Source organism: Brienomyrus brachyistius, chromosome 21 (assembly GCF_023856365.1).
Source record: "Brienomyrus brachyistius isolate T26 chromosome 21, BBRACH_0.4, whole genome shotgun sequence".
In the NCBI taxonomy this organism is placed as follows: domain Eukaryota; kingdom Metazoa; phylum Chordata; class Actinopteri; order Osteoglossiformes; family Mormyridae; genus Brienomyrus; species Brienomyrus brachyistius.
The window spans coordinates 919630-946659 of NC_064553.1; the positions used below are offsets into that span (position 1 = coordinate 919630).

General features: G+C 48.9%; 3 protein-coding genes and 1 long non-coding RNA gene across 7 annotated transcripts; 1 reads left to right on the top strand and 3 right to left on the bottom strand.

The window, feature by feature from the left end:
- Positions 1-76: 76 nt before the first annotated feature.
- Positions 77-11203, bottom strand: erich3 (glutamate-rich 3). Its single transcript, XM_048990084.1, has 14 exons — positions 11073-11203; positions 9984-10077; positions 9597-9722; positions 9438-9509; positions 9088-9216; positions 8435-8596; positions 8064-8270; positions 7697-7874; positions 7291-7477; positions 6538-6755; positions 6299-6451; positions 5565-6035; positions 3936-4106; positions 77-3619 (listed from the first exon to the last, which is right to left on the bottom strand). Exons 1-14 carry the CDS (start codon positions 11090-11092, stop codon positions 1113-1115), a joined length of 4695 nt encoding a protein of 1564 aa, XP_048846041.1. The 5' UTR covers positions 11093-11203; the 3' UTR covers positions 77-1112.
- Positions 11204-11309: 106 nt separating this feature from the next.
- Positions 11310-14855, bottom strand: cryz (crystallin, zeta (quinone reductase)). Of its 4 annotated transcripts, XM_048988695.1 has the most exons (10): positions 14784-14836; positions 14334-14441; positions 13622-13732; positions 13189-13341; positions 12878-13041; positions 12553-12604; positions 12324-12473; positions 12093-12194; positions 11924-12019; positions 11310-11844 (listed from the first exon to the last, which is right to left on the bottom strand). In XM_048988695.1, exons 1-10 carry the CDS (start codon positions 14817-14819, stop codon positions 11683-11685), a joined length of 1134 nt encoding a protein of 377 aa, XP_048844652.1. In that variant the 5' UTR covers positions 14820-14836; the 3' UTR covers positions 11310-11682. The 4 variants fall into 4 exon arrangements, with proteins under 4 accessions (XP_048844652.1, XP_048844653.1, XP_048844655.1 ...); XM_048988696.1 differs by lacking the exon at positions 14334-14441 and having other exon boundaries at positions 14784-14855; XM_048988698.1 differs by lacking the exon at positions 14334-14441 and having other exon boundaries at positions 14666-14803.
- On the top strand, positions 14427-16831 carry tyw3 (tRNA-yW synthesizing protein 3 homolog (S. cerevisiae)). The gene is made up of 6 exons (XM_048988699.1): positions 14427-14594; positions 15103-15183; positions 15258-15356; positions 15690-15761; positions 15946-16079; positions 16160-16831. Exons 1-6 carry the CDS (start codon positions 14427-14429, stop codon positions 16359-16361), a joined length of 756 nt encoding a protein of 251 aa, XP_048844656.1. The 3' UTR covers positions 16362-16831.
- Positions 16832-17434: 603 nt separating this feature from the next.
- On the bottom strand, positions 17435-23134 carry LOC125716422 (uncharacterized). Its single transcript, XR_007384329.1, has 3 exons — positions 23111-23134; positions 22751-22825; positions 17435-17488 (listed from the first exon to the last, which is right to left on the bottom strand). It is a non-coding gene; the product is annotated as an uncharacterized LOC125716422 (long non-coding RNA).
- Positions 23135-27030: the final 3896 nt, after the last annotated feature.

Below are 27030 nucleotides of genomic sequence, written 5' to 3' on the forward strand. Positions count from 1 at the left end.
CACAGAACAAACGGTTTGGATTGTTGATTTTTATTTGACGACAAAAAAAAAACAGTTACAGCAAAAAGTTGAAGAAAACAATGTACTTCCAACCTAAAGCAAAGGCCTTCTAGAAACTTCCTAGGAATTCTGGCCAGTGGTGGACTTCCATTCTCAGCAAAGAAAGGCAGCAAAGCGCTGAGAGTAGACGCCAAACTGCCACAGCACACTGCCACACTTTCATTAATCAAATCATCTAAACAAACATGTGGTTTCACCTGCATCATAGTCAGCAATATTTTGGCTAAGGACAGAGAACACGGTGTTCTGATAGAAGTAAAAGCTAATATTTAGCCACCAGGGCAATTAAGACATAAAAATAAATATATCTCCACTCTGATATCCCTCCTTCATTAGCAGCACAAACAAATCACACAGAAGGCAGGAGCCTGTTCATTATTTACCTCTAATCCCGTTAGGCAATGTCGCTTATTTCCTAATGCAAGTGCTTCACACTTTCTGTGATCACAGCAAAAATCTAATTAGCTGAGCAGCTAAGTGGCAGCAGGCTGCATGACGTCACTTCCTGTGGGCCTGGGGGGGCAGTCCTAACAGCTGCCCCGTTACTGTGTGATGTCCTGAGCGCAGGGGCTGACAGGCCATTAATTATTCCTGCCTGGTGAGGCAGGCCACCAGCAGGGTGTCCGTTTCTGGGAAACAGTGACCGGCCCTTTCAGCAGCACGCTCACAGAACCTGTGTGAAAGCCACAGAGTAAGAGGGGACGAAAGCTTGGTACATCTCCTTCCATCACGCCGGCAAACCCGCAACAGGGCCCGGGGACACAATTTCAGCGTTGCTTTGAGCAGGTGGTAGATGCGGTGGTGGTTTTTCAAGCTAACGCTAACATTGCGTCTGATGCTACATGAGCGAAGAACTTCACAGTGAAGAAGGAAATGCTGCAGTATTTATTTTCTCCTATGAGCAACTTCATGAGACTTCATGTTGAAAAATGAGGGTCCTTCTCCTTGAAGTCACGAATCAATAATCCTGTAAAGAAAAAAAATACAAGCATAACATTCTCTTGAGCATCACCAGTCATCATTGTAGTGATTTAGTCAGACTAAGGAATCCATTATGATCTGCGTGGTGGGAAACCGGTAAATACCTCAGCACCAGTATGCTGCGGTTCCCCGCTTGGTGCTGCGTTGGGACTACTCGCTTTTACTGGTATTGCCTGTATGTACTTAAGCTGGCCCTTCGCCTGCTGTACATTCAATGGGAATGGCTGAGCATTCCATCCGCCCCTAGCAACCATCGGCCGGTAACCTCCATGGGCGGAGGTTGGGGAAGAGCTCACTGTGTGTGAGCTCCTAGCCTCTGATTCTGGGCCTGACCCTACATCTGCCTCTACATCTGAAGTCCCTTGACTGGCTCTATGTTCTCCTGATTCCTCATCTTTGGACTCAAGCTGAGCTACACTTTCCTCAGGTGAAGGCAGATCTGTGTCGACCGTGATCTCACTCTGCCCAGGCTCTGTCTCGCTATCTCTCCCCCTGGTGTCTAAGTTTCTGCCATCACCACTAGCTGCTGTGCTGATCTCCTCCTCATCAGGTCCTATCATTGGTTGTGACCTCTTGTTCTGAAAAGTCACAAGTTGGTCATCAGCTTGAGATTGTGTAGCATGGTAGTTATTCATGGTTTCACCCATCTGGTCACCTTTTTCTTCCTCTGAAGAGTCAGTGTCTTTCCACTCTTTTGTAATCATGTCTTCAGCTGTGAGGTCCACAGCTTCGTCAGCCTGCTGGCCATGAAACTCCATTGTCTTCGTTGTGGTAGCCAGACCTTCTGACATGGCTAGTTCGTGCCCTTTTATTTCATCAACCATACCCTCTGCCATACTGACCTCATGTTCTGCCCTCGCAATGTCAGCAGGCTTTGGATCCATATCTAAGTCTGCCATTTTATCAGGGTCAGTGTCCCTTTCCTCTTCTGGTTGGTCACTGTCATCTTGGGTGGCCTGTTTGACGTCCAGCTCAGCTGCTTCTGCTTGCTCTGGTTCTTCTGCATCATTCAGACTTTCTTCTGTTGGAGACTTTGTTCCTTCAGTCTTCCTACTGCTTACCTCCTTCTCCATTTCAGGTCTGACCTGTTCTGCACTCTCACATTCTACTCCAGACTCAATAACCTCTTCATCATCTCTGGTATCACCTCCACTATCTGTCGCATGGTCTGCCTCAAGCAGCACTTCTCCATGATCACCCTCAAGTTGTTCTCCTTGAACATTGCTCTTCTCTTCCGCAATCTCACGGTCTGCATCATTGCTATTTTCCAAATCCTCTGGTTTCTTGACATCCTCCTCTTCTGTTGAGTTTGATTCTTTGTTCTCATCTTGCTCACTTGGGTTCTGATCTACCTGTCCCTCTGCTTCCGTGTCTCCTCTACCTTCACTGTCCAGCTTTGTTTCTCTGTTACATTCTTCAGTATCCTCCGTCCTGAGCTCGGAATCTCCCTCTGCACCATCAAGTCCTGCTCCTTTGAGTACACGTTCATCCTCTGCTTCTCCATTCTCCTCATTGGTTGCTTCCACCACGTCAGTGTTAGATGTGGTGCTTGGCTGGACCTCCTGTGTGCCATTACTACTGACTTCCTCCATAATCTCCTCTTCATTATCTGCACCAATTACTTCACTCCCACCTTCCTCTATTTCCATATTGCCTCTTAATTCATCATTTGTCTCTTCATCTTTCACTATTTCTGTCTCTGCTGCCCCACACTTTGCTTCATCTGCCTCTCCTTTCATGATGTTACCATCTTCTTGGTCATCGTGTTCATTCCCCGCCTCCATTGTCCTGGGTTTCTCTGCTGTGCCCTTGTCTTCCTCACCCCCCCCCTCCGCAGTCTCAGTGATGTCCTGTTCTGTGGTTTCAGTTTGTCCGTCTTCCCTAACCTCCACAGTTGCCTGCTCCTGTGTTGTCGTCGCCTCCTCTCCTCCGCAGCTCTCTCTGCTGACCACACTGCTCTCAGCCGCGATCTCCCCTTCTGCTAATGTGACCTGGCCTTCGTCCCGTTCTGTTGGCCCATCATCTTCAGCTTTGTCCTCTGGTTCTCCTCCTCTGTCAGACGCATTACACTCCTCTGTGATAATACCGTGTTTCTTTTCATCTGTCTCTATAAGCTCTTCTGCTTCATTCTCAACCTGATCACCTACAGACTTGTCATCTTCAGCATCACATTCTCTCTCACATGATTCCTCTTCAGCTACTGCCAGGACTTTAGACTCCAAATGTGGACTCTGGGCCTCTCCAGGCATCTCCTGGGTTTCGTTCTGCTCCCATTCCGCAGTCTCACTGTCCAATGTCTCCATCTTTTTTTTAGTCTCATCTGGACCCTCGCCTCCCACCTCAGCATCAGGAAGGGGGTCCTCAGCTTCCTGGAGAGGCTCCAGGCCATCTCCATCTTCCGGATCTGAATGAGAGCCTGTTCGGTTGCCATCTGTATCCTGCTTTACTGGTGCCTCACATCCAGCTTGCTCTGTAGGAGGTGCTGCAGCCTCAGGGCTCTCTGCTGACGCCTCCTGATCTTTTGGTGCCTTTGTACAGAGCGTCCATGGCAGAGAGAGGGCAGCAGAGAGCTCTGTGTCTGGAACACATAAGAGGAAGGTGAGTAGACAATTAAGAAGGTAGAAATATCAGAAATGCTAGCTGATCTGAGCAGAGCTGCTTGCAGGGAAGATGCACAAATTACATCTGAGACTAAATCAGTAAGACAATTCAGAAATGATATAAATTTCACTTATATTTGTTTACCATACTGATCTCATTCAGGTATAATCAGTGATTATCGTAGACTGTACAGATGAGACACAGATCGTATCATGAAGGATTTTTCAGAAAACAAATAAGCATGGAAATGTTTCGCGTTGAAGGTCTGTCTCCATGAAAAGCCAAGCTAATACCCATGAGGTTCTGATCCGGGGTTCTGCGCGGTACCGAGGAGGATTCCTCCTCCTCGTCAGTGCTGGTGTCACTGAGCTCCGGTTCCGAGCTACAGTGAGCTTCCTTCATTATGGCCTCAGCTAGCTTCTCCTGCACAGACTTGGCTTGGGTCAGACAGCAGACATTGGGTTAGAGAGCACAGACGCGTACGGCACGTTAGGGTTAGGGTTAGGGTTAGCGTTAGCTCTGCTCAGGTAATCAATATCAGCTTTGGAAAATGTCATGACGACAGAGAAATGGTTTCATTTAAGCATGAATATGAATCCAGTTCCATCCAGATCAAATCAATCAAATCAAGAAAGGTGGGAAAATTTGTCAAAATAAAACATTTATTTTAAAGTGGTAAAATACATTGAAATAAAAACAGATTGATACAATGAAACTGTAAGAATAGCTAGTGACATGATGTCACTCAACTCCGAGTTCCGAGAGAAAAACGAACGCACCATAAACAGCCTGAGTGATGACATCACTGAACAGAGCAGCCAATGGGCTAGCCTCTCACTCCGCGCCTGGGGGCCTAAACAGCCTGAGTGATGACATCACTGAACAGAGCAGCCAATGGGCTAGCCTCTCACTCCGCGCCTGGGGGCCTAAACAGCCTGAGTGATGACATCACTGAACAGAGCAGCCAATGGGCTAGCCTCTCACTCCGCGCCTAGGGGCCTAAAGAGCCTGAGTGATGACATCACTGAATGCATGACAGACCCTAATATGTAAATACATTATTCAGAATATGGTCACAGAAACATAACAGTCTGCACTATGGTAAGCAGTTTCTAAAACAAAAGAATTCACATACATGGATATTCATACTATATTCAATAACACAAATGGATTTTTCTACAACAAACGTTTCTATCCTTGCCCACATTGCAACAATACAGCTGTTTATGATGTCCAGCAAACTGCTTTATCAAAAATGAAAAGAACGGACAATAAATTCCACAGATACAGTATATCATTCTTAAAGTGTTAAATGTTCCCCACATCGTGGCACAGAAACAGACTCACGCAGACAGAGCACAACAGCTAGCATGCAGGGCGCGGTGCCCCCGTCCACACGGGGAGGAGGTGTCGGGTGTCTGTTTGTGTGTTTGAAGAGGTGGAGGAGACATGCGGCTCACTGAGCATTTGGAAAGAGTTACATACCAAAAGAGAAATGAGAACATATGAAGTGAACATGACGTCCATCAGGCGTGAAGTGAACATGCACAGGATCCACGGCAGACCAGGGCGACTCAACCGTGCTTCTGCCGGGCAGCCAGACACGTAACGGCTTAGCTCTAGTCAGACGTGACGCCACGCTGATCTGATCAGCTGCTCTGAGGCCGCTGGCCTGCTGGGAAGCTTCTACAGGCCTCTGTCTTGCTGCTTTAAGGAGAAGCAGGCTGAGCCGCAGTGGAGTGGCTGTGTCCTCCAGGCTTTATAAGGTCTAGTAGGTTGTCTTTGTAAAATCAAAAGCTGAACCAAACAACACAACAGGAAGTTTCCAGTGAGCCTTTCAGAGGAAGAGGAGAGTGCATGCTTGAGGGTCCACTGCAGCTTCCTGTGCAGAGACAGACAGGCCGGCAGACAGGGTTACTCACCCCTCTCGAGCTCCACCTGCTGCACCTCCTCCTCATCAGGAGCGGCTCCCTCCGTGACTGTGTGCGAGCCGGTTGGGGGGTCCTCCAGTCCATCCCTCTCCATAGCATCCTGACAGCACTCCCAATCAGTGGTCTCTGCCTCAGCTGCTGTGGTCACAGTTTGTATTTCAGTCATGTTTTCAGCATCACCAGTAGACCTGCTGTCCATGGATTCCCCTACAGATGGGTGATGGGTCTCATCCCCTGGCAGAGAGGCTGCTCCACCACCATTCACCCTGACATGCTCCTCCAAATCCAGACTTCCATCTTCTTCTTGCAGTTCTGCTTTCGAAACAGCACAAGAGGCCAGACTGACTCTTGCTTCATCTATGGACTCCTTCACCTCCTCCGTGTCACTCCCAGAGTCATCCTTACTGGCTCTGGAGGAGAAGGTGGCACTCCTGGAAGACCGTGAGAGTGATCGCTTCTCTCCTGAGAGAAACACATGAAAGAGTGGGATGGAAAGTGGAGGAGACTCAGTCTTGTCATTATACGACCCTCATGGTCCATGCGCTGGTTTATTATCGTTTTGCAGTAATTACTATTCACCGCACTTCTGTGACACATTGTTTTGGGTTTAGCGTTCATTGAGTGTTACCCTCTAACTGACCAACCTCCTGAATGCATGGTTCTAATATAACCGTGGAGTTTTCACCTCCCTCCAGGTAACCTGCCCAGCGTAACGGGGGACTCACTGGGGTGGTCTTCCTCAGCCTCGCTGTCAGTGTACGCGCTGTTTCCAGCACCTGGGCTCTCCGGACACCCCTCCTCTCCGTCGCTGTGGTGATCAGATCTTGGCTCGCCCTCCTCTGCCTTCTCGTCCTCGCCTTCAAAGTCCTCCTCGTAATCTTTGTAACATGAAAGGGGAGACGCTCCTTAGAAAGATGCAGGTGCGAGGGGCACAGCGGTGCACAGAGCCCCATCAGGACGTTACCGTTTTGGACTCCGCCCCATGTGCTCTTTGACTGGTCATCTCTCTGCTCTCTGTTTGCGGGGATGTTCTCACACTCACAACTTCGACTCGACCGAAACTCGTCTTCGTCTCGGACCATCTCTGAGGAAGCAGCCATGAACCCGTCAGTCTCGGAATCCCCCTTGGTTCTCTTTGGGGGTGGGGTGGGCTTTTTGTCCAAACCCATAGCGATGATACACCTGAATGTATAATGCAGGAAAAAGATGATGCTGGAGGTGCAGAGCAGAGTCTCAGCCAGAGATCTGAGGAGGGTTTCTATCTGCAAGGTACTAACACTGAGGGTTTCTATCAGTAAGGTACTAACACTGAGGGTTTCTATCAGCAAGGTACTAACACTGAGGCTTTCTATCTGCAAGGTACTAACACTGAGGGTTTCTATCTGCAAGGTACTAACACTGAGGGTTTCTATCAGTAAGGTACTAACACTGAGGCTTTCTATCTGCAAGGTACTAACACTGAGGGTTTCTATCAGCAAGGTACTAACACTGAGGGTTTCTATCAGCAAGGTACTAACACTGAGGTTTTCTATCAGCAAGGTACTAACACTGAGGGTTTCTATTAGTAAGGTACTAACACTGAACTCCGGGTCTAAAGAAAACCACTCAGGCAGCAAGAACCCAACAGGACAGGATACTGCTGGACCTCCCCCCGCGGTATCCAGCCTCCGCAGCCTTGATCAGAGCCTAGAGCACTGGATCCTGAGCAGCCGCTTACCTGTAGCAGGGAGAGGCCCCCGCCACACCGGTGAAGCCAAAATGGCCGTGCTTGCCCCCCAGCCGGGATCCTCCCCGGTGCCTGAACTCGCAGCAGGAGCTCAGCCGCTCCACCTGCATGCCGTTGAGGAAGAAGGTGAGACTGAAGGGGAAGCCGCAGTGGCGCCTTGAGACAAACCGGAAGCACTCTGGCGGGAAGAAGAAGCCATTATCTAGGGACGCATCCAGCTGGATGGGATCACACGTCCCAGAAAGTACAAATCGGTGCATCAGGACAATCAGCGAAAGACAGCTGCTATGCTCTGTAGCCTCGCTTGCGTTTCACCGAAACACTGAGCTGAACTAGCTGGGTTAGGAGATTAGGTGCCGTAAAGGAAGAAGATCTTTGAGACGGGGAGATGGCTGACCTCCTTCCATCAGCTTCCCTCTGTACACACAGATGTTCTCCCCACCACAGTGCTGCTGGAAGACCTTCACCTCATCCCTCAGCTCCACGTCATCATGGGAGAGGTGCACCGACTTTCCAAAGTACACCATGGTGACAGAGACATTACTGTGCGTGGAGGTCTTTTGAAATCTCGACTCCTGGAAGCAAATAAAGATCTCCATCATGAACTTTAGCATGATCAAAAGTCCCTGTAACCTTGACCAGGATAAATGGTTAGAAGATTAATGGATGGATGGATGGATGGATGGATGGATGGATGGATGGATTAATAATGATACATTTTCTTTGAAGTATTACAGAGATATGCAGTGCCTTGCCTTAGTTACCATGGGAACGCTGGGTGCTGTGGTAGGTCGCAGTTTCCGGCCCCTCACTGTCCCGCTGGGAGTCCCTTTAATACTCCTTCCTGTCCCCTTGGGTGGGGGAGGGGGGGGCACCGGGGTGATGAAGTTATTGATGACTGGCAGGCGGTATGGCGATATTCCGCTGGAAAACCTGCCCACGGCCGCACGCCTCAGCATGTCACGGTCCAGCTAGAAGCAGAGAGTGAAAGAGAGGCAGCCCTCTACATGTGCTACTGGGGGGGGGGGGGCACCCCTCAGGGGTCCTGCTGTCCTTCTGCAGCTCCGACAACGGCTGTCAAGCTGATCTCACCGTGAGATGTATCATTCACTCTTAAGAAGATGGATGGTCTCACCGTGCAGCAGGCAAGCTGCTCTGTGTCCTCTACAGCTGCGTGTGAGCGGCGGATGGAGCGGGATGGCCGGCGGGTGGGGGCGCTGGTGCCGTTGCTGATGGGCTGCAGGCGGACAGGCCGCTGCATCTTCCCCGGCGCCGTATTCGGCCTTGAGGAGCCAAACTGAAGGATACATGCAGGAGGACAGCTCAACTAAATGGGGACCTTCTATTCGCCACACACTTAACCCCCACCCAGCCCTAACCTTAACCCTAAGTAACCAAACAAAATACAAGACTTTTCACAATTTTAGTTTTTTGTTTGCAGTCACAGATTTTTGTAAAATTGAGTTTTCCTCTTGTAGGGACTGACACAGCATCAAAATAACAGGTTTTCATTACAATGTGGGGACATTTGGTCCCCACAATGGAGTATAGATATATCCCACACGCAAACAAAAGACACAGACCCACACTCTGAGGGCTTCACACTGGCCATGGCAGACAGATGCTTATGGTTGCTAAGAAGGCCTGCTGAGAGTGGGTGGGCCATTTGCGTAGCCTGGTGAATGCAGGAGCACTAGATGGATGGATCTGTGGAGACCTAGAGCACCGGCTACAGTCACAGACACACACATCTGATAAACGGCGCCTGCCGGGTTTGGGGCGACTCACGGACTCGGAGGACTCTGATGGCTCCATCTCTGGCCCAGAATGTGGAGCGTAGCCGTTCCTGGGGTCGGATGGTGGCTTGGGTGACAGTACAGTAATACTCTCCTCCTCATACCGCCTGGAACGCTCCACCTTCCAGGCACGGAGAGAGAGGCGGTATGTGGGGCAAGTCCGCCTGAACTTCCGTTACACCAGAACTGGTCTCATTTCTTAGGCACAGGACAGAGAGAGTTGTACTTGTGCCGGCAGTGGCCCATCGCTGGGGGACCCCACAGAGTAGGTGCTTTAAGTAACCACCCGCATCACACAGCGGCTTGTCGGACACAACATTAAAGACCCAGTTTGAGACTCACCTTGATTTTGTTGACACGTTCCCTCTGGGCGAAATCCTCCAGTCTTCTCTTGATTCGAGTCTGGTGGTGTCGCTGAAGGAAGACATGGCTTTGTGTTTACCTCCGTACACGCTGTCAGCAGTGTGGAAGAGGAGGCGGCTGTGGGGGTGTAGGCCAAACCTCAATGTCCAGCACCTTGTGGAAGATGGCGTGGGCCAGGCATTCCCGCATGTGCCTCTGGTGCTCTTTCCGCATCAGCTTCTGCTTGTACTCCTTGTCGGGGACGATGCTCCCACTCCTGGTGATCTATAGCCACCGCCAAGTGCAAGTGGATGCCCCAAAAAACAGCCAATCACAGGCAAGAATACCCCCCCCAAACTCAGCACCATCACAGCTGTATTATTCATGTTCTATGGCAGCTTTTGTAAAATAACACTTAAGTTAGAAAGGCGGCTTAATGACTGACTCTGTGCAGGACTCGAGGCCCCAGCCTTTCTTGCCTTGGCGGGGCGTCTCTGAGATACTACAGCAAACACACGCCCCCCCAATGGAGCCTGCGGCACATACCAGCCCCACTCTGAGCAGGTGCCGCCGGATCCTGGTGTTGTTGAAGTAGCCGGCCAGGTGTTTGTCAGTCAGGCTGTTGTAGGCCGGCAAGAAGCTGGAAGAGAGGCCAGAGGGGGCACTCAGGGGGGAGATGGGGACCCAAAAGGGAGAGGAACCAGGGGAGACAGGCCCTGAGGGAGCCGGCCCGTTAGAGGAGATCTGGGTAGATCCCTCCCCCCCCCCCCCCACTCAGTTTGGTTACAGTGCTGATCTGAACAATAGCCAGCATCTGGTTACTCAGACGAGCTTCCTAACAAGGCTCTTCTGTAACTCAAACGCAACCGCATCCTCCCTGCATGCAAAACCGATCGTTTAACACGATGTATCATTAAGTAGAAATTAATACAGAAAAAAATAACGGACGCCGCCTGAACGGCATGAGCGTCCTACAATAACGCCTTAGGCGGTAAAACCGTGACGCTGACTGGCAAAGAGCCTGCGGGGGTCGGGTCTTGCGGGGTCTCTCTCAGAGCTTTTTCATTGCGGGACGGGTCCCTGCCTTTATGATTACACTCATGTTACCCAGCAACCATAACAATGCCTGCAGTAACTCCTGTCTCCGGCAAACTAACAGCTTTATCTCTCAACTCTCAAGGTGTCACTCCATGAGTCTGATCGCTTATTAAACAGCAAAGCTCAAACCTCAAAAACATAAAAGTGGCAATTTTTTGCTGGTATTGTGATTCAAATAATAAACAGTTTTTTGTTGTTTTTTAACGCCGCATAGCACGAAATTACTAATACGATTATCTTATAAAGCGTCAATAGATTGCTGTTAGAAACTGCGGTTATATCACAGATGTATAACAGCGCTGATTTAAACATAGTCACTTCGTTAGTTTCAAAAAACAAAACATCTTTTCTCCCATATTAATTTCATTGTTATCTGTAACAATCCCTGACACTTTCATTTTAGCAGTTTCAGATAACGTACGGCATGTGCGATCGGCTGAATAATTAATTCAGTTCCAAACCGGAGCGGTAACATGCGATTAGGACACGCCGGGTACTGACCCGGAGATGGGTATGCGGAAGATGACAGCGACCTACCCGCCATTTGGGTGGCTCATGACGAGAGCGCTTCCCGGCCAGGTACCGCTGCGGTCCGCGGCGTCACGGCTCTGCGCGCTCACACTCTGCGCTCCCGCACCCAGCGCTTCCCTGCGTTGCCAGGCGCCGTTGTTAGGCGCAGCCACGTGACGATGCTGAGTACCGTCCCCACCATTACAGGGCTCTTATGTCTCTGTATGACTCACGTGAATCCGCATTTAAATACCACAAAAGGGGTCATTTGTCGTGTAACGTCTTTATTCATAGTGGTTACATCAGCGTTTTTGACATACAGATTCGATCATAGACGTAGATGCCCGAGCAATTAAATACTAACTAAGTCACACAGATGGAGGTACTTGCACCATTTAAATTTCAGTTTAAAGCCAGATTTTATTAGTAAATATTATATAACTACTGTTTAATATGGTACATTGTGTTTCATGACCACAATATCTCGACTACAGTTTTTTCACATGCATCAATATGGATGTTGAAGGTACCTCCCCAACATTGCTGTCCTCCAGCCACAAACTGTGCTGTGAGAAGCAGAGATCCGTTTCTAAGGCATGTAAATAGATGTTTCTAGAGGGTAAGCCATCCCCTCGTTTCACATGATCATAACCACCTTCCCTCTGGCTCCAGGGCTGCTGATGATGTCCTCGTGAGCTTGAGTGACCTTGTCTAAGTTGTACTGGTCGCCAACGATGGGCTTCAGCCAACCAGCTTCCATTCCAGCGAAGAGGGCGGCGGCAGCCTCAGCCTTCTCAGCCTGCTCCGGAAAGTCACAGGGACGTCACACATCAGTTACACACAGCTGTGACACGGTGGCCCTTGTCGGGACGCCTTACGCTGCTTGTGCTGAACAGGGATACTCCGATGATGCTGGATTCTCTCATCATGGTGTCTCGAGGGTTGATTTCAATGGATCCCCGGCAGCCCACAATCTGAAATGAGCCAACGTTAATGGGTGCTGACATTTCTGTGGCGACGATCCAGCCTAGAGCCTTAAATACCCACCGCCACCCGGCCACCACGCGCCAGTATCTGAAGGTCATTGCTGAGGTTCACGTTGGACAGCATCTCCACCACCACATCCACCCCATGGTCACTGGCAGCCTCCTGAGACACTCGACAGTGACACAGCGCACGTCAATCCTGATGTCAATAGGCGGCCACATGACGTTTGGTAACAGGCCTTGGGAGGGTTTCGGAGATAAAGCTTCGACAGTAGTCAGGCCTACGACCCACCTTAATTTTGCCAATATAGTTTTGCTCCCTGTGGTTAAACGCCTGGTGAGCTCCGGCCTCCAGGACCAGAGCCAGTCCTTCTGGAGTCCCTGCTGTACCCAGAACCTTCATGCCCAAAGCTCTGGCCAGCTGACAGCTGGCGACTCCCACCTGATGGAGCATCATGCTCAGAAGACGTCCAGCCCAGAGGGGAGCGTGAGCTGCGCCTCCTGCCATTAGCGGCCCTTACCCCCCCGCTGGCACCGTGCACAAGGACCGTCTCCCCCGGCTTGGCGCTAGCCCTAGGATGTACAAATGAGAAGGGGGGGGGGGGCTTTGTGTTTGTCTTATCGACTTCCTCCACATGGAGACCAGTGTTCAACCAATGGGACTCTATTATCTAAGCTGCTCACTGTATAAATTCAGGTATTTTACTCGTGTTTAATCATGTCTGTTTACTATTTTTCCATCTGACTGCTGTAGGCCACTTAGTAACCTTGTGAGCCTGTAACAGCACACTCTGTGCCAGGCTCTGCTGCGAACCACAAACCCCGGGAAGAAAAGACAGGCCTTACTTATGGAACAGAGCCCGGTACGCTGTAAAATAGGGGATCCCAATGGCAGCTCCCTGGACATAGTCTAAGGAGTCGGGGAGTCGGTATGTGGAATCCTCCGGGGCCACGGCGTACTCAGCATAAGCCCCCGTGTCAGTGGCTGTGGTGAAGACCCTGTCCCCTGTCTAACAGCAAAGCAAAGACACTCGGAAAAACACGACATCTTAGAAGACAGTATGTTGGACTTTAAACATTCCTCCTAAAGATAATGTCATCCATGTAAGCATCCACTGATGAGTTGGATAAGGAGAGGAAGGGACGGAACAGTCAACCTTGAGAGAGCTGATGCCGTCTCCAATTCCCACCACTACCCCAGCCGCGTCCGTTCCTGGGGTGTAGGGTAGGCTTGGCTTCCGGGCGTAAGTTCCAGAGCGGATGTAAGTGTCCACTGGATTCACTCCACATGCATGGACTTTGATTAACACCTGATGAGAGCAGGTATGTTCATGGTCACACACACGCTGCAGATGTCTGTGATCCTCTGTGTTACACCCTGCTGCCCTGCTCAGGCTTCAATCTCCGCCAGATTCTGTCCGACCCGCCCACTTCCCCTGCAGGTTAACTGGGTGACAATGTCTGCACAGAGACCCTTATATACTGATATTTCTGCATGTTTGTCAAATGCCTGGAAGTATATGGCACATTTACATATCTGCTCCAGTAAATCCATTTTATGCGTACTAAGGGAATCCTGGGGTATTTTACCTGTTTGGGACCTGGATTTGGTATAGGGATGCCTGAATGCAACTTTAACACCGACGGACTTCCAAATTCGGACACCCTGATAGCTTTCATCACCTTCGATGCTGCCATTTTCTGCAAAAACACAGGGACACAAAACCACAGGCAGATTTATATTCCCTGTCCTCGTCGCCATGCATCCGGCACTTTTAGGCTGTTCTGCGGTTACTAAATTACACTAGACCGCAGATAGATCTTACTGATCCAGATAAAAGACAAGGACTCCTGATTAGTTCGGACTTCGAGCCCGTTACGAAACCTGCAGTTTGAAGCGACACCGACGCTAAGATGTGCATTTGGTGTGCTGTGATGGCGATTACTGTGTTTATGTCACAAGACAACCAGAATACATCGCCTGGTACTGTCGCGGAACAAACACGGCCGAGACATGGCAGACAAAATAAGTACGTGTGGTTCAAAACATATTATGTAGGTGTTTAGAGATTTCTTAGATAAGGACTTACACATGCACAAAAGAGTATCTCCACTTTCAACCAACCGAGTCTTTAAACAAGTTGTTTACAACAGCATTTACGTACGAAGCCTAGAGGAAGTGCAATTGTTTTGCTTTTGTAGTAACATTTTTGGATCGCTCGAGCCACCGTAGAAACAGGTTTTTGGGTAATGTAGTTCATCTCTATAGCAAAACGTGTGGATTATGTAGCGCCAGGTTTACCTTCGCTAAGGAAATCATATCCCGCTTTCCCCCTGAATACTGCGTGTCAAAACTGGATATAGCAGACATAACGCGCTTATTTGATTCGTTGCGATGGACGACAGTTTCCTGCAATGGAAGAAACAGTGTATGTCTAAAATCGACCTGAGCAAGAAGGGCAGTGTCGATGAAGACATTTCGGACGTCGTTGCGTTTATTAACGATTCTGAGAATTATTTCACGACAAGCTCCTGTTCCGGACGAATAACACTAATAGATGGGGTAGGCCCGTGACACTATACTTGACCGATTATTCACTTGCCGTTTTTATAATATACCGCTATCCTGCTTACCAAGCAAAACAGTAGTGTACTGCTTCCGGTAGTTTTGTAGGCAATCAAGTAATATTACTTAATTATTGTTGGGTAAATCTCGAAAAATCATTTAAAAAAACAATCAGACCTAACTAACCTGCTGTAGGAAACTATGACTGCAGGTCATCCGCATTCGATTTGATCTTGCAAATGTTTGACAGAAAAATTAAGCAACTTTTTATTAATGATTAAACTTTGAGTGCTTTATTTGGTTTGACCACTCGAAATGCCACAGGCTGATCATTACCGTTGACATTCATAATGACCATCTTAGGATGTGTTTTCGTTGTCTGTTAAGGTTGTAAATTGATGCAGTATAATCAAAGAATAAAACCAATGATTGTACAGGTTACACAATAAATAGGTATACCAAAGTGTACTGTCTGTCGTGCATCATTTTGTCTTTGCACCCCAAGGTTTCTGCCTGCTCGGAGGTGCAGAAGAAAGACTGCAACTGGCTCTTCGTGACGCACCAGAAGTGCCAAAGCGACGATGTGGTGAGAGTCCGTATTTTACTCTGTCGCCATACTGCGGCCGTGCAGTTGGTGATGCAGCGCTGTCATTCCTGCAGGTCGCGAGCCTGGAGAGGGCTCGCGGGGACGCGGCCTTCCGGTTCGAGCCCTTCGTGCTGCACGTGCAGTGCAGGAGGCTGGAGGACGCGCAACTCCTGGTAAGGAAACATAACGTGCAAAGTAGCTATCTGTGGCACAGGTCTGTCTTCCGGGAGCTGATCCTGGTCAGGGTTGAGAGGGGCCTGTCCCATGCAGCAGCTGTACACCCTGGGTGGGATGCTAGTAGATACACACCCCTACATACAAATGTACTTTTAATTACACAAACACCAGTTTGTGTTTCAGAAGCACCTATGTACATTATGTCAAATCCTATTATAATCTCTGTCCTCAAAATTTGTTTCTTTTGAAATTAGAGTTTGTATATATTTCAAAACCGCAATAGTAGTATCAATAATGTTTAGGATTTGTGTTCTGCTTTTATTTTACAGCACTCTGTGGCAGTAAATTCTGGCTTCAGAAACTCAGGGATGACTGTTGGCAAAAAGGGTAAAATCATTACGGTACAGAGCTGGCAAATTATTTCTGTTGTCTGAGCCAAAACCTGTTTCTGATGATGCATTTCATTCACAGCGTAGATATTTTTTGCATTTTATGCAAAATTTCTTTACCATATCGGTCCCTTTTCAGAGAAGCGCTGTTGTGTTTGCCTGGCGTCAATGTTTTTTGGCAAATCTCTCTCTCTAGGCTGTGAGGAGCACTCACTGTCTGGAAGTTCCTCTCACGCATGAAGGACAGCAGCTGGTCAGTGTGGATTACATCAGCTTTCTGGTGGAAGTAGCCAATCAGAAAATGGAGGAAAACTTCCGACGAATGAGAAGGTAACCCTCTCCGTGTGGCGCTCGAATTGTGACTGGTGGCAGATTCCGTATTCACACAAGAATGGCTTCTGCACCTGCAGATTCTACGACTGCTTACAGTCAGCGATGTGTGCAGAGCAGCGTCACAGCCTGAAGGTGACAGATGCGGAGGCGGGAAAGTCTGTGTACAAGCGAAGAAGGAGAAAGGCTGAAGATCCAGAGGCCGCGTGTCACAGTGACAAAGACGACGCGTCACCGGAGGAGGACGGCGCTCTGGAAGGCGGCATCCACCTGCTGCTGTAACTTTTAACCAGGATTTGTCACATGCAGTCTGAGAATCCCCCCCCACACACAAACACACACACACAGGGCATAGTGGGAGTGGGGGGGCTTCCTGCACAGCAGATGCTCATCACGGCCTGCAGTTTGTCTGCATTGGGCGCTGACGGCATAAGCAAAGCCAAGGCAGCCTGTCTCCACCAATCATCCTCCACTTTGCTGTTGTGCTTCAGTAAATCTGCTTCAGTTTACGCTCGAGTGCGGCATGGGTCTCGCAGGGGTGCGTGGCTCGGGCTGGGGCGGGTGCGTGGCTCAGGCTGGGGCGGGTGCGTCGTCAGGTTCCAGGTTTCCTTTCCTGTGGAGCCCGTTAGCACGGCTCATTTAGGGGTCTTGCCTCATTAGTCTCTGTGTTTCTCATTTGTATTAATTAAAATCTGCCTGCAGGCTTATGTGAATGTGTTTTAAGCTGTATTAAAGTTTCACAGTTGATGGTCCATTAGTATTTAATCACCATATATTCTGCCTCTGGGATTATTTTCTCATGAATTTGTCACTATAAACATCATCAGCGGCAAAGGTCTGCTGTTTGGTGTCCGGGACGGTAGTAAACACAGCTGCTAATGGGCTGTATCCTCTTGTAGGGCATCCAGACGAAGGCTGGTTTTGCTTTGCCTGAGACCCCCCAACCAGAACCTTATTTAGAAGGCATTGTGCAAAACAAGGTCTGACCAGCAGGTGGAGCACTCAGCCCTTTGAATGACGGATGGCTGCAGGCTGGTCCATATGACTGGCAATGTTTTTCAGTGCTTGAAACACCTGATTGCTCTTTAAGTTGTGTGTTCCACTAACTAAGCATCAAGCGGTTGTGAGAGTGCTACCATGTGAATTTGTGAAGTGAATGTCCCCTGAAGCAATACCCCTCCTTTTCGCTGCGCTATGAAGGTTTCTGTCGCCCCTGCCACCATAGGAGAGGATGCATCTTTCTGCTTCCTGTCTGTCCTCAGCTCATGGTGTTTAATTCCCAGATGCCGCATTGGGCTCTGAGCTACACTAACATATAAAACTTAACAAATGTGCAAAACTACTCCATGTGGCTTCTCGATATTTAGCTGTAGGAGGTCCATGAGGTACTGTGGAGGTCAGCAGGGTTCCTGAAGGTGTTTAAGCAGAGGTAAAGGGTTATTATTTAAAAGGTATTTCCATGTTTGCATGCTGTAGCGATTGTGTCCAGTGTTCCTGTGTGTCGTCAATGTGCTCTGCTGTTTGTGGGCTATGCTTAGGCTTGTATGAATACAGTGGCAGTTTTAAATGCCCTTATCTTGGGATTTAAATGGTGAGCAGATGCTGCCAGACTTGCTTTGTCTGCGATTGACAAGGTGAAAAGACAAACTTGTTGGGAGGTGATGCACCGGGATACATTGGCATCAGCGTGTTTTATTTGTTTTTTGTTGTTTAATCGGACGACTGAATAGCCTAACATCTAATCAACGTGTGTTTTTTCACACTCTAAAAAAGTTATGTGCAGATGGTCGGATATTTGGGTGATGCAACGGGTTTAAAAATGTGATCCTGGCAGCTGATGCGCAGCTGGACAGGACACAATACAGTTGATGAGTGAGAATATTCATGCTTAGCCCATGGATGACGCTCACCGCAATAAACAGGAAACAGACATGCCTCAATGCTGGTAATCGCACTGGTGAGGAAAAGGTGGGACGATGATATTCTCTGTGTGTGTTTTTGTGGGTTCTGTGGCCCGTGCTCCGCGAAGTATGCATGTTTTTGAGGGTTTTGCCGCCTGTGTTCTGGGATGTATGCCTGTTTCTGGGGGTTCTGTGGCTCGTGTTCCGGTATGTATGCGTGTTTCTGGGGGTTCTGTGGCTCGTGTTCCGGTATGTATGCGTGTTTCTGGGGGTTCTGTGGCTCATGTTCCGGTATGTATGCGTGTTTCTGGGGGTTCTGTGGCTCGTGTTCCGGTATGTATGCCTGTTTCTGGGGGTTCTGTGGCTCGTGTTCCGGTATGTATGCGTGTTTCTGGGGGTTCTGTGGCTCGTGTTCCGGTATGTATGCGTGTTTCTGGGGGTTCTGTGGCTCGTGTTCCGGTATGTATGCGTGTTTCTGGGGGTTCTGTGGCTCGTGTTCCGGTATGTATGCGTGTTTCTGGGGGTTCTGTGGCTCGTGTTCCGGTATGTATGCGTGTTTCTGGGGTTTCTGTGGCTCGTGTTCCGGTATGTATGCCTGTTTCTGGGGGTTCTGTGGCTCGTGTTCCGGTATGTATGCCTGTTTCTGGGGGTTCTGTGGCTCGTGTTCCGGTATGTATGCGTGTTTCTGGGGGTTCTGTGGCTCGTGTTCCGGTATGTATGCGTGTTTCTGGGGGTTCTGTGGCTCGTGTTCCGGTATGTATGCGTGTTTCTGGGGGTTCTGTGGCTCGTGTTCCGGTATGTATGCGTGTTTCTGGGGGTTCTGTGGCTCGTGTTCCGGTATGTATGCGTGTTTCTGGGGGTTCTGTGGCTCGTGTTCCGGTATGTATGCGTGTTTCTGGGGGTTCTGTGGCTCGTGTTCCGGTATGTATGTGTGTTTCTGGGGGTTCTGTGGCTCGTGTTCCGGTATGTATGCGTGTTTCTGGGGGTTCTGTGGCTCGTGTTCCAGTATGTATGCGTGTTCTCTGTGTGCCTGTATGGCTCTTTAATGGCAGCTCATCAGCCTCCGTGTAGACATGCATTGTTATTCACCACATGTCCAAAATGAATAATGTCCTGGTTTGGAGGGTGACTGAATGTGTCCCGAACCTTAATTAAACACTATAATCAACAGGGACCCATAATAAATGTCTTAAAATAACAATTAGCTTCTAAATAGACACAGGGGTGATTATAAATTCCTTTCAAAATTATCATTTGGCATTAAAGCGGAGGCTGGGGTGCCTGGGTCTAGAAATCTGTGGGAGTTTTTTTTGGGAGGGGGGGCATTGGAAGGTGGTTCATCTCTTGCAATCAGTGTTGAGTGGGGGGGGCTGGGCATCTGTGATTGTGGAGTGGCCCATTATGGCTCTGATTAAGGCGCCTGTTCAGCGTGTGGCTGATTTGACGGGGAGGGCAGCACATGTAGCCGCTCCACAGTAATCACAGGGCCTCTTATCATCATGTTAAATGCAGTGATTTGTAAGGAGAAAGAAGGGGCTCTGCTCTCTCCCCCCCCCCCCCCCCCCCCGCAAACACGCGGCCTCCTCGGCAGCCCTGCGGCCCCCACATGAGGCCCCATTTGCCAGAAGCAGCAGGAAAGGTCATGACTGATGCTCCAGGTCAATTGTAAACTAGCCAATTACCTCTCATTTTAATACGGCCAATGAGCAGAGAGGGGAAGGGTGCCGCTGGGTGGGATTAGCAAATTAACCCGGTCAATTGTGGCAGTGCCCTCTGACCCGCAGCGGCCTGGCAGACGACCGTCCTATTCGAGGTCGCTCGTCTGAAAGCGGCGATGCGCTCGCACCTCAGGGATACAGTCAGACGGGGTGGGTCTTCCTTAAACTGGAATGATGTCATGCTTCCTGTTACGGTGACGTCATGCTTCACCCTAAGCAGATGTGGTTTGGGCTTCTGCACTGCAGCATCGACACACATGACTCACTCAGCATAGCATGTTTTTTACCTGGATGCCTGTGCTTAGGGAACAGCAGCTGGACATCAGAGACAGATATCTGTGCCGCTTAAATTGGCCTGAGGCCATGATGGCTGACACAGCTTCCCTGTGCATCCACACCTCCTTTCCGAGAAACACACTGCTGTCAGTGACTGGTGGCACGTGCAATCAGAGAGCCAATAGCTGTGGCTGCTGAAAGCCACCCACATTTGGCCTCTTTCATGCCGCTGTTTTATGGGAATAGCTGGGTGGCGGGTGAGGCTCGGCTCCTGGGAGGGGGGCCGCACATCCCTTTCCATTCAGCCCATTCCCTGGCCCTGATTTCCTGGCTCCCTCAGGAAGATTCATGGACAAGCAGCTGTTCTGCTGTGGCGTGTAGCTTCACTCTGATCCTGAATGACTCTAGACACGTGAAAATAATTTACTGACTGCCACGATGACGGTTCTGTGGAGTTATGAGATTAGAATCACAACTCAACAGAAAATGAGCCAGAATATTAATTGATTACAAGATGTTCTCTTCTGTGGTGTGTGTGGGGGGGGTTGATACAGCAATTGCTTTAATAAGAAGTACAAGCGTGTGGGGTGAGTTCATGTAGTAAATCGCACACATTTGTTTCACAGCACAGTTTGTAAAATTCCCGCATTTATGCGAACGGACAGGTGATGAAATAGAGAGACGTTGTTCCAAGGTATAACAGCAGGACCCAGCCTTTATCTGACTTTAATGACTTTAACACTCCGGTATTTGCTATGTGTGGTTTAGGTCTCGTTCTTGATTCTGATTGGCATAAGCATGTAATTAGGCTGACCTTTATTGGCTGATTGACCTAAACGTGGAATAAGACTGACTTTCATTGGCTTATACCGAGCACTCTGAAACTGAAAGCGCTGTGGCTTGATCCCGAGCACGCTGGGCCTTATCTCGCCGTTTGGGAGGCCCCTCCTTCCGTGGGCCTGTCGCTGGTTGTTTGTCATCCAGGCACCATGTTTTGACTTGGCCACCATGTTTTTTCAATCGGCATTTCTGCCGTTTTGCTGAACTGAGATGGATATCTTAAGGGCCACATCAGGGAACTGGTGGGAGGGAGGCAGAGATCTGAGGAAAGCGAGGCCGAGTGCAACTCTGCGGGGCACGCTACACGCTACACGCTACACGCTACATGCTACATGCTCCCCCCCCCCATGGAGGGAAAGATAAAAGTACATCAGAGTGTGATAAGCGACGAGGCAGAGTAGCAAATGTTTGCGCTGATCTCCCTGTTGTATCCCATAAGCCCCTGGGGCACCTGACCAGCACACACCTGGATATACAGTGACGCGCGTCTTCGGGGGCCGTGCAGAAAGGCCCCACAAACTGGCAGTCAGGCGGGGACACATTCCTGGGCCGGTTACTGTTTCTGTTATTTGCTAATGTTCTTCGCATGCTAAGCAGGCTGAAACAGCAATCACGCGTGATTGGCAACAGCGAACCGTGATGTCTGAAGCCATCCGGAAAAGCGCGAAGGTTGCTGGGCTGTGCAAAATATTTTGAGTCGTCTTCAAAAGGCCTTATGTTATAAACGCCTAGCAGAATCCTGACAGTCCTGCACGCTGACAGCCGGAGAACTTTTTCACGACTAGAGATATTAAATAACAACCAAACCGTCTTGCATGCCGCCCTTGCAGCCCTTCCTGCTGCCTAATTGGTTTGTTCCCTATCAGCGCCCCCCAGTGCGGCTTCTAATCACATTGTTTACAGCTTGGAGGAGGAGCACAGATCAGCGGATGGAGACGAGGCTGTTTGGTTTGGACGTCGTCTTCTGTCTCTGATTGAGCTGGCAGACGTGAGTGGAGGATTCGGAAAAACGCAAACAAAGCCGGGGGTGTGAAAGGATCGAGGTATCGGGGGGGGGGGTAATGGTGGTAATGAAATGGATAGATACAGGCTAACTTAATGATGACGCATACAGTGATGCAGGCCAGAAGGAGCAGTTGAGTCTCAGGTTAAGCACATGGCTGCAGTGTGCACTGCAAAGGGGAGGGAGCTCAGACAATGAACCAATCAGCCGTCACTTGTTCCCGCACCCTTCTCAGTACCAGGACAAGGTGCAGATTATCTGTACAGCCAGCGATCTGCGAGTACGCTCCGTGGGGGGTGGGGGGCGGAATATAAAGCCTTGGGGACAATGGCGTGCCTCCCCTGTACATGTGGCTTTGTCGCTGTGTGCCTGGGTGCGCGCTGCACTGCGCTCTGCACTGCGCTCTGCGCTACACCCTGCACTACACTCTGCACTGCGCTCTGTAAGAGACGAGAAGTGATGAGGGACGAGAGGGTGAAGATCAGCCGTCCGTCTCCGGCTCCATCCTCACGTGAAAATTAACTGGTGTGGAACCTGCTTCTGGGGTACTGGTTTCTGTTGGGGAGGGGGGGGGCTGGTGTGTTCAGTGAGATTCCTGTATTATTGGAGGTCGGGGTGGGGAGGTACTGTGGCCTGTCAGTGGGAGTGCTTCCAAGGTGGGGGGGGGAATAATGATGTGAGGCGGCTGACAATGCTCCTACACCCCCCCCCCCCCCCCAGCATATGGGGGGATTCTCAGCGGCACCCCAGCGTGAGGCTGCCAGCTCCCCACAGGCCTCAGCCGTCCTGGGATCCCAGGATATCTGAGCGGGAGCCAGGAGAAGGGAAGCGAGTCTGGGGGTGCTGGGTCATTACGGCATCCACAGCACGCTGATCAGCGGCGTCCCATGCATGTATTTCAGTTAAACATGTGGTAGAAGACGGGCTGCTCACCTCTGCAGATGCATGGCTGCACTGTGCACTGAGGGCTGAGCCGCCCCTGACAGGAGGAAGGTCCTCATCCACCATCTGCAGATGATATGACTCCCAACTTAATCATCTGTTTTCAGCTGCAAACGCAGTAACGAAACCCGAGATGCAATATTTTAGTAATGTGATTAATATCCAGCTTAGCTGCCGACATAGGAAGCAATTTGTCAGCTTCTCGGGTTTGATTTGGCTGCCTCTGCAGGGCGCTCCGCACCCCTGGTGCTCTCTCTGCGGCTCTGAGGTGCGGCCTGAGCGCCCCGTGTGGCACCAGTGGGCTCCGCCTTCCCTCACACTGCCCTGGCAGGTGGCATGCTCCCTGCTCACCAGTCCGCGTCCGCTGGCTATAAGTTACATGATCCTCGGCAATTTCCCGCTCCGCTCTCAATTGCAGGCGGTGAGGAACCCCCGGCCCCCACCCCTTTGTTTTGCGGTGAGGAAGTAATTATACTGGAAGTGGGGGGATTAAAAATGCCCAAGAGATCCTCGTCCATCGGGGGCTCCGTAAACCACCCGTGACCCGGCCGGTTTCACTCCGTGCCTCTCTGAAGACACGGAGCACCCAGCTCAGTAACAGAGGCGCTCTCAAGCTGGGCGTGTGTGTCTAAGGTCTGTAGAGGAGGAAACTATGATTGGCATATTTACTGATCGAGCCGTCTGCTTAATAAATAAGCTGGTGCTAATATGTGTTTTAATCATAAAGTTTTTCTCTGTTTGTATTGGAATGCCTGTTATTGATGCATTCTTTAAAATGATCAGTTTGAAGATCCATATAATGTTGTAGGTTATAGTTTGATTATTGAACTTCACGGCTTGTTAGTGCCGCCACACGTGAAATCTATCTTCAGATCAGTCCGTTTAGCTGCTCGCTATAAGGCTTTTACATTTTTTTCTGCAATTTTACTTGAGATTGATCTGTTTAAGAGACAGACCGACTTACACACCGTCTCGTGCAATTTAACTAACCCCCGAAATTACTCTAAACAGACTTTGTACGGTGATTAAGTATAGGAGAAAAACAACTGCTAAACACGAGGATACCGCACAAGGAAATAGTTTAACAATGATAAAAACCTAGATGTTATCGTTCATAGGGGTGTTACATTTAAATGTTAAAAAAACAATTGTAATCACGAGACAAATGGGTGAGATGCATGGGTGGAGTTTGGGGAGGCACCCCCCGCAGTTGCTTGAGTCTAAATTGTAATTAATTAGCATTACTATGTTCTATGCCTGCACTTTGCGTAAGCGGTTTCCTGGTATCCGTTGACAAAACAGTGGGTCACGCGCTTTAACACAAGGTAAGCAGGAGTGATCGCCTACGGTGTAATGTGGCGCACGCTCCTGTGCAAGGGTCACACCTACGGTGTGATGTGGCGCACGCTCCCGTGCCGGGGGTCACACCTACGATGTAATGTGGCGCACGCTCCCGTGCGGGTCTCGCCTTCGGTGTAGCGTAGCGCACGCTCCCGTGCGGGGGTCTCACCTACGGTGTAATGTGGCGCACGCTCCCGTACACATCCACGAGGCTCCGTTTAAAGCCGCTCCATGTGAAAAAGGCTGAAACCGCTTTTTGAGGGCGGAGTTTCCTCCTGCGCGCCCACTCGACATGCAAACACGGTGAATGCGCATATGGGCTCAAACACCCCGGGAAAATTGTTTAACACCACTGTGCGCAGTGCTTATAGTAACTTGTTTAATAACATGTTTTGTGAATTTAAATTCACTCACGTCTGTCACCAGCACACATCCTGGGCCGTAATAAGCAGAGCTGGGGGGACTCGGATCTCTCACCGCAGGCCACGCTGATCTGTTACCCTAACATGGCGATAGCAAGGTCGCATTCACGGTGTTCGCACGCTGCTCATTTGGGACCTGTAACGAACCGGCGAAGTTAGTTTTTCACTTTGCAGCCCCCGTTCTGCATTGAAAACGTTATACTTACTAATGGCAGATCATGCTGCTCTACTGTATTTCAGGAATGTATGTGCCCAGCTAATCCATACACTATAATGTATGATATCATTGCTTATTACTGACCTTTAAATCAGTAAATCAGACTTTTGCAGTAGGCCTGCTGAACAGTGTCGGTTCTTAGAAAGTGGAATCGTAATCCCCATAATGAACATGATGTCCAGCTCATGTCTAGTGCATAAATGCGCAGTGCCGCCCTGTCGGACTGGCGTGACACCATCCTATTTTACTGCTTGTTTTCAGAAGGAAAATCCATTTGAATCATTCAACAGGAGCTCATATACAACAGAAACCACAAACGCGTGCGTTATCTGTCTCGTTTTTCCCCTCAGATAATCCATTTCTGACTGACGATCCATCATAATAAAGGGGATTAGGTGTCTCTGAATATCATATAATCCCAGAGTGACGGACTGCGTCTTCCGAGTCGCCTGAACATCGGCAGGTCGGGCGCTGACAGCAGCTCGCCTGTTCCTCATGTTACCGTTCAAGCCCCAGACTGGCTCTCGGATGGACAAGCTATGTTAGCTCTCAGGAATGCAGCATAATTAATATGCAACTTTTGATTAAACAGAGTCTTCAAAATAAATAATTTTGGAAAACAATTGTATAAATTCACTATTCTTTAACGGCGTGCCCGAATCGCGATTTTAAATTGATTGTTTTGTGTGTGTAGATTACATAGACGTATACAATCAAACTGTACATTTAGGAATGCAGAGTAGAGGCGTATTGCCATGACTTAAAGTAATGGGTTTTTTTCTTAATAATTTGTGTTATATTGTATTTAACGCATGAATTACATACAATCTTTTTTTTATTTAAAACATTTTTACTTTATTAATTGTACCTTAAATCGTGATTCAAAATTGTGCACAAATAAGACAAATATGTTTTGTGGAGTTTTTATGTGCGAAGTATTAAGTTTAATTATAAGAAGTTATATTTAAAATATGAAATATAATTTTTAATATATATTTTTGTATAGACAACGGCAAAAATGACAACATTTCATGTGATTTATAAATTTACAGCTGGTCTGCACTGTAATCACATAATTTGTTCATTGTTCTTCTTGCAGTTATTGTTCCACATATTTTTACCTTTCGTCTTTCACGCCGATCGACAAATGCCTTTCGGCATGTTCATTTTCTTTTAAATTGCTATCGGATTTTATAATCGAAATCGCTAAAATCGCCACGAATATACTTGATTTTGTTGCGATTTTCCGAAGAACAGTAGCCTGCCTTATACTTGTGGGACATTTTGTTTGCTTTTAAACAGTCATGTTAAGTGACATCAAGTGATTTATCGTTTTGAGATTTGGCAAGACCTACTCTGTGAAACAGGCATATTAACTTTTTTTTTTTTTTGCAAACTACAACCCTAAAGAGTAATAATAGCCGCTCTATTAAATTTAGACTATTTGGCGCTAGATTAGTTAAAAAATGGGCACGGAGTAAATTCTGCTTTTACTTTGCATAATCAATGATAACAGAAATGACGCCGATTAAAATGGAGGGATATTCTAGTCAAATGCTGTTTTAAATGCTATGCTGTGAGCAGTGCTGCTCTGGTCGGTTTTCTGTATAAAAATGCTGAAGCAAATTGCTGACCCGCCGCTTGCGGTTCTATCGCGTATCTGTTAGGCTGTGAGGCGCAGGGTGCGTGACGCCCGCTGGGCGCTTGCTGGGCGGCCGTGGCCTCAGCATAAAAGCCTGCAGCTGTTACAGCGGGGTGCATATCGGAGCATGAAACGCAAAAGCACCAAATATTTTTACAACGAAACACAACATTTCAAAGTAATGTCTCCTAGCTATTCAGTGTTTTTCTAGCAAAGCTTGGTAGGGACCGACGCCTCATCATTTATCATCCTGCCGTCGGCTGCTTCGATACGGAATCCCACCGTGTCGCCCAGCGTCGTTTCGGGCTTTTCCTCCTTCCCGCTCCGCCGTCTCTTTGCAGGACAGTTTTAACACGAGAAACCAGCGAAGGGCGCAGTAGCTGGTGTGAAAAGAAAATTACTCAAATAATTATGATGCTGTATACGGTCCCTGCAGTACCATTGTTATAACCTGCGATTAGATTAGTAGGCCTTATTAGTGGATTTATTTTCCCATCCCTCTCCACAGCATAGAATTGTTATGCTTAGATAAAATAACTTATTCGGATGCCGTCGATAGAGTCGCATTTGCAGAATGAATATTACCAGAAATGAATACAATTTCACCATGAAACTCATCTTTCACTGTAACTTAAGACTTGAACGCACT

Bases quoted from the DNA above. Each gene is read 5' to 3' on its own strand.
- cryz (XM_048988695.1), bottom strand. From the start codon at position 14,819: ATGCGGATGACCTGCAGTCATAGTTTCCTACAGCAG. The intron at 13,733-14,333 runs GTAAACCTGGCG...GTGTTTTTGCAG, and splicing joins ATATGATTTCCTTAGCGAAG to AAAATGGCAGCATCGAAGGT. The intron at 12,195-12,323 runs GTGGGTCGTAGG...CGAGTGTCTCAG, and splicing joins ACTATATTGGCAAAATTAAG to GAGGCTGCCAGTGACCATGG.
- tyw3 (XM_048988699.1), top strand. From the start codon at position 14,427: ATGGACGACAGTTTCCTGCAATGGAAGAAACAGTGTATGTCTAAAATC. The intron at 14,595-15,102 runs GTAGGCCCGTGA...TTGCACCCCAAG, and splicing joins GAATAACACTAATAGATGGG to GTTTCTGCCTGCTCGGAGGT. The intron at 16,080-16,159 runs GTAACCCTCTCC...CTGCACCTGCAG, and splicing joins AACTTCCGACGAATGAGAAG to ATTCTACGACTGCTTACAGT.
- erich3 (XM_048990084.1), bottom strand. From the start codon at position 11,092: ATGAGCCACCCAAATGGCGG. The intron at 8,597-9,087 runs GTGAGTCGCCCC...TGTATCCTTCAG, and splicing joins CATCAGAGTCCTCCGAGTCC to TTTGGCTCCTCAAGGCCGAA. The intron at 3,620-3,935 runs GTATTAGCTTGG...TATGTGTTCCAG, and splicing joins CCCGGATCAGAACCTCATGG to ACACAGAGCTCTCTGCTGCC.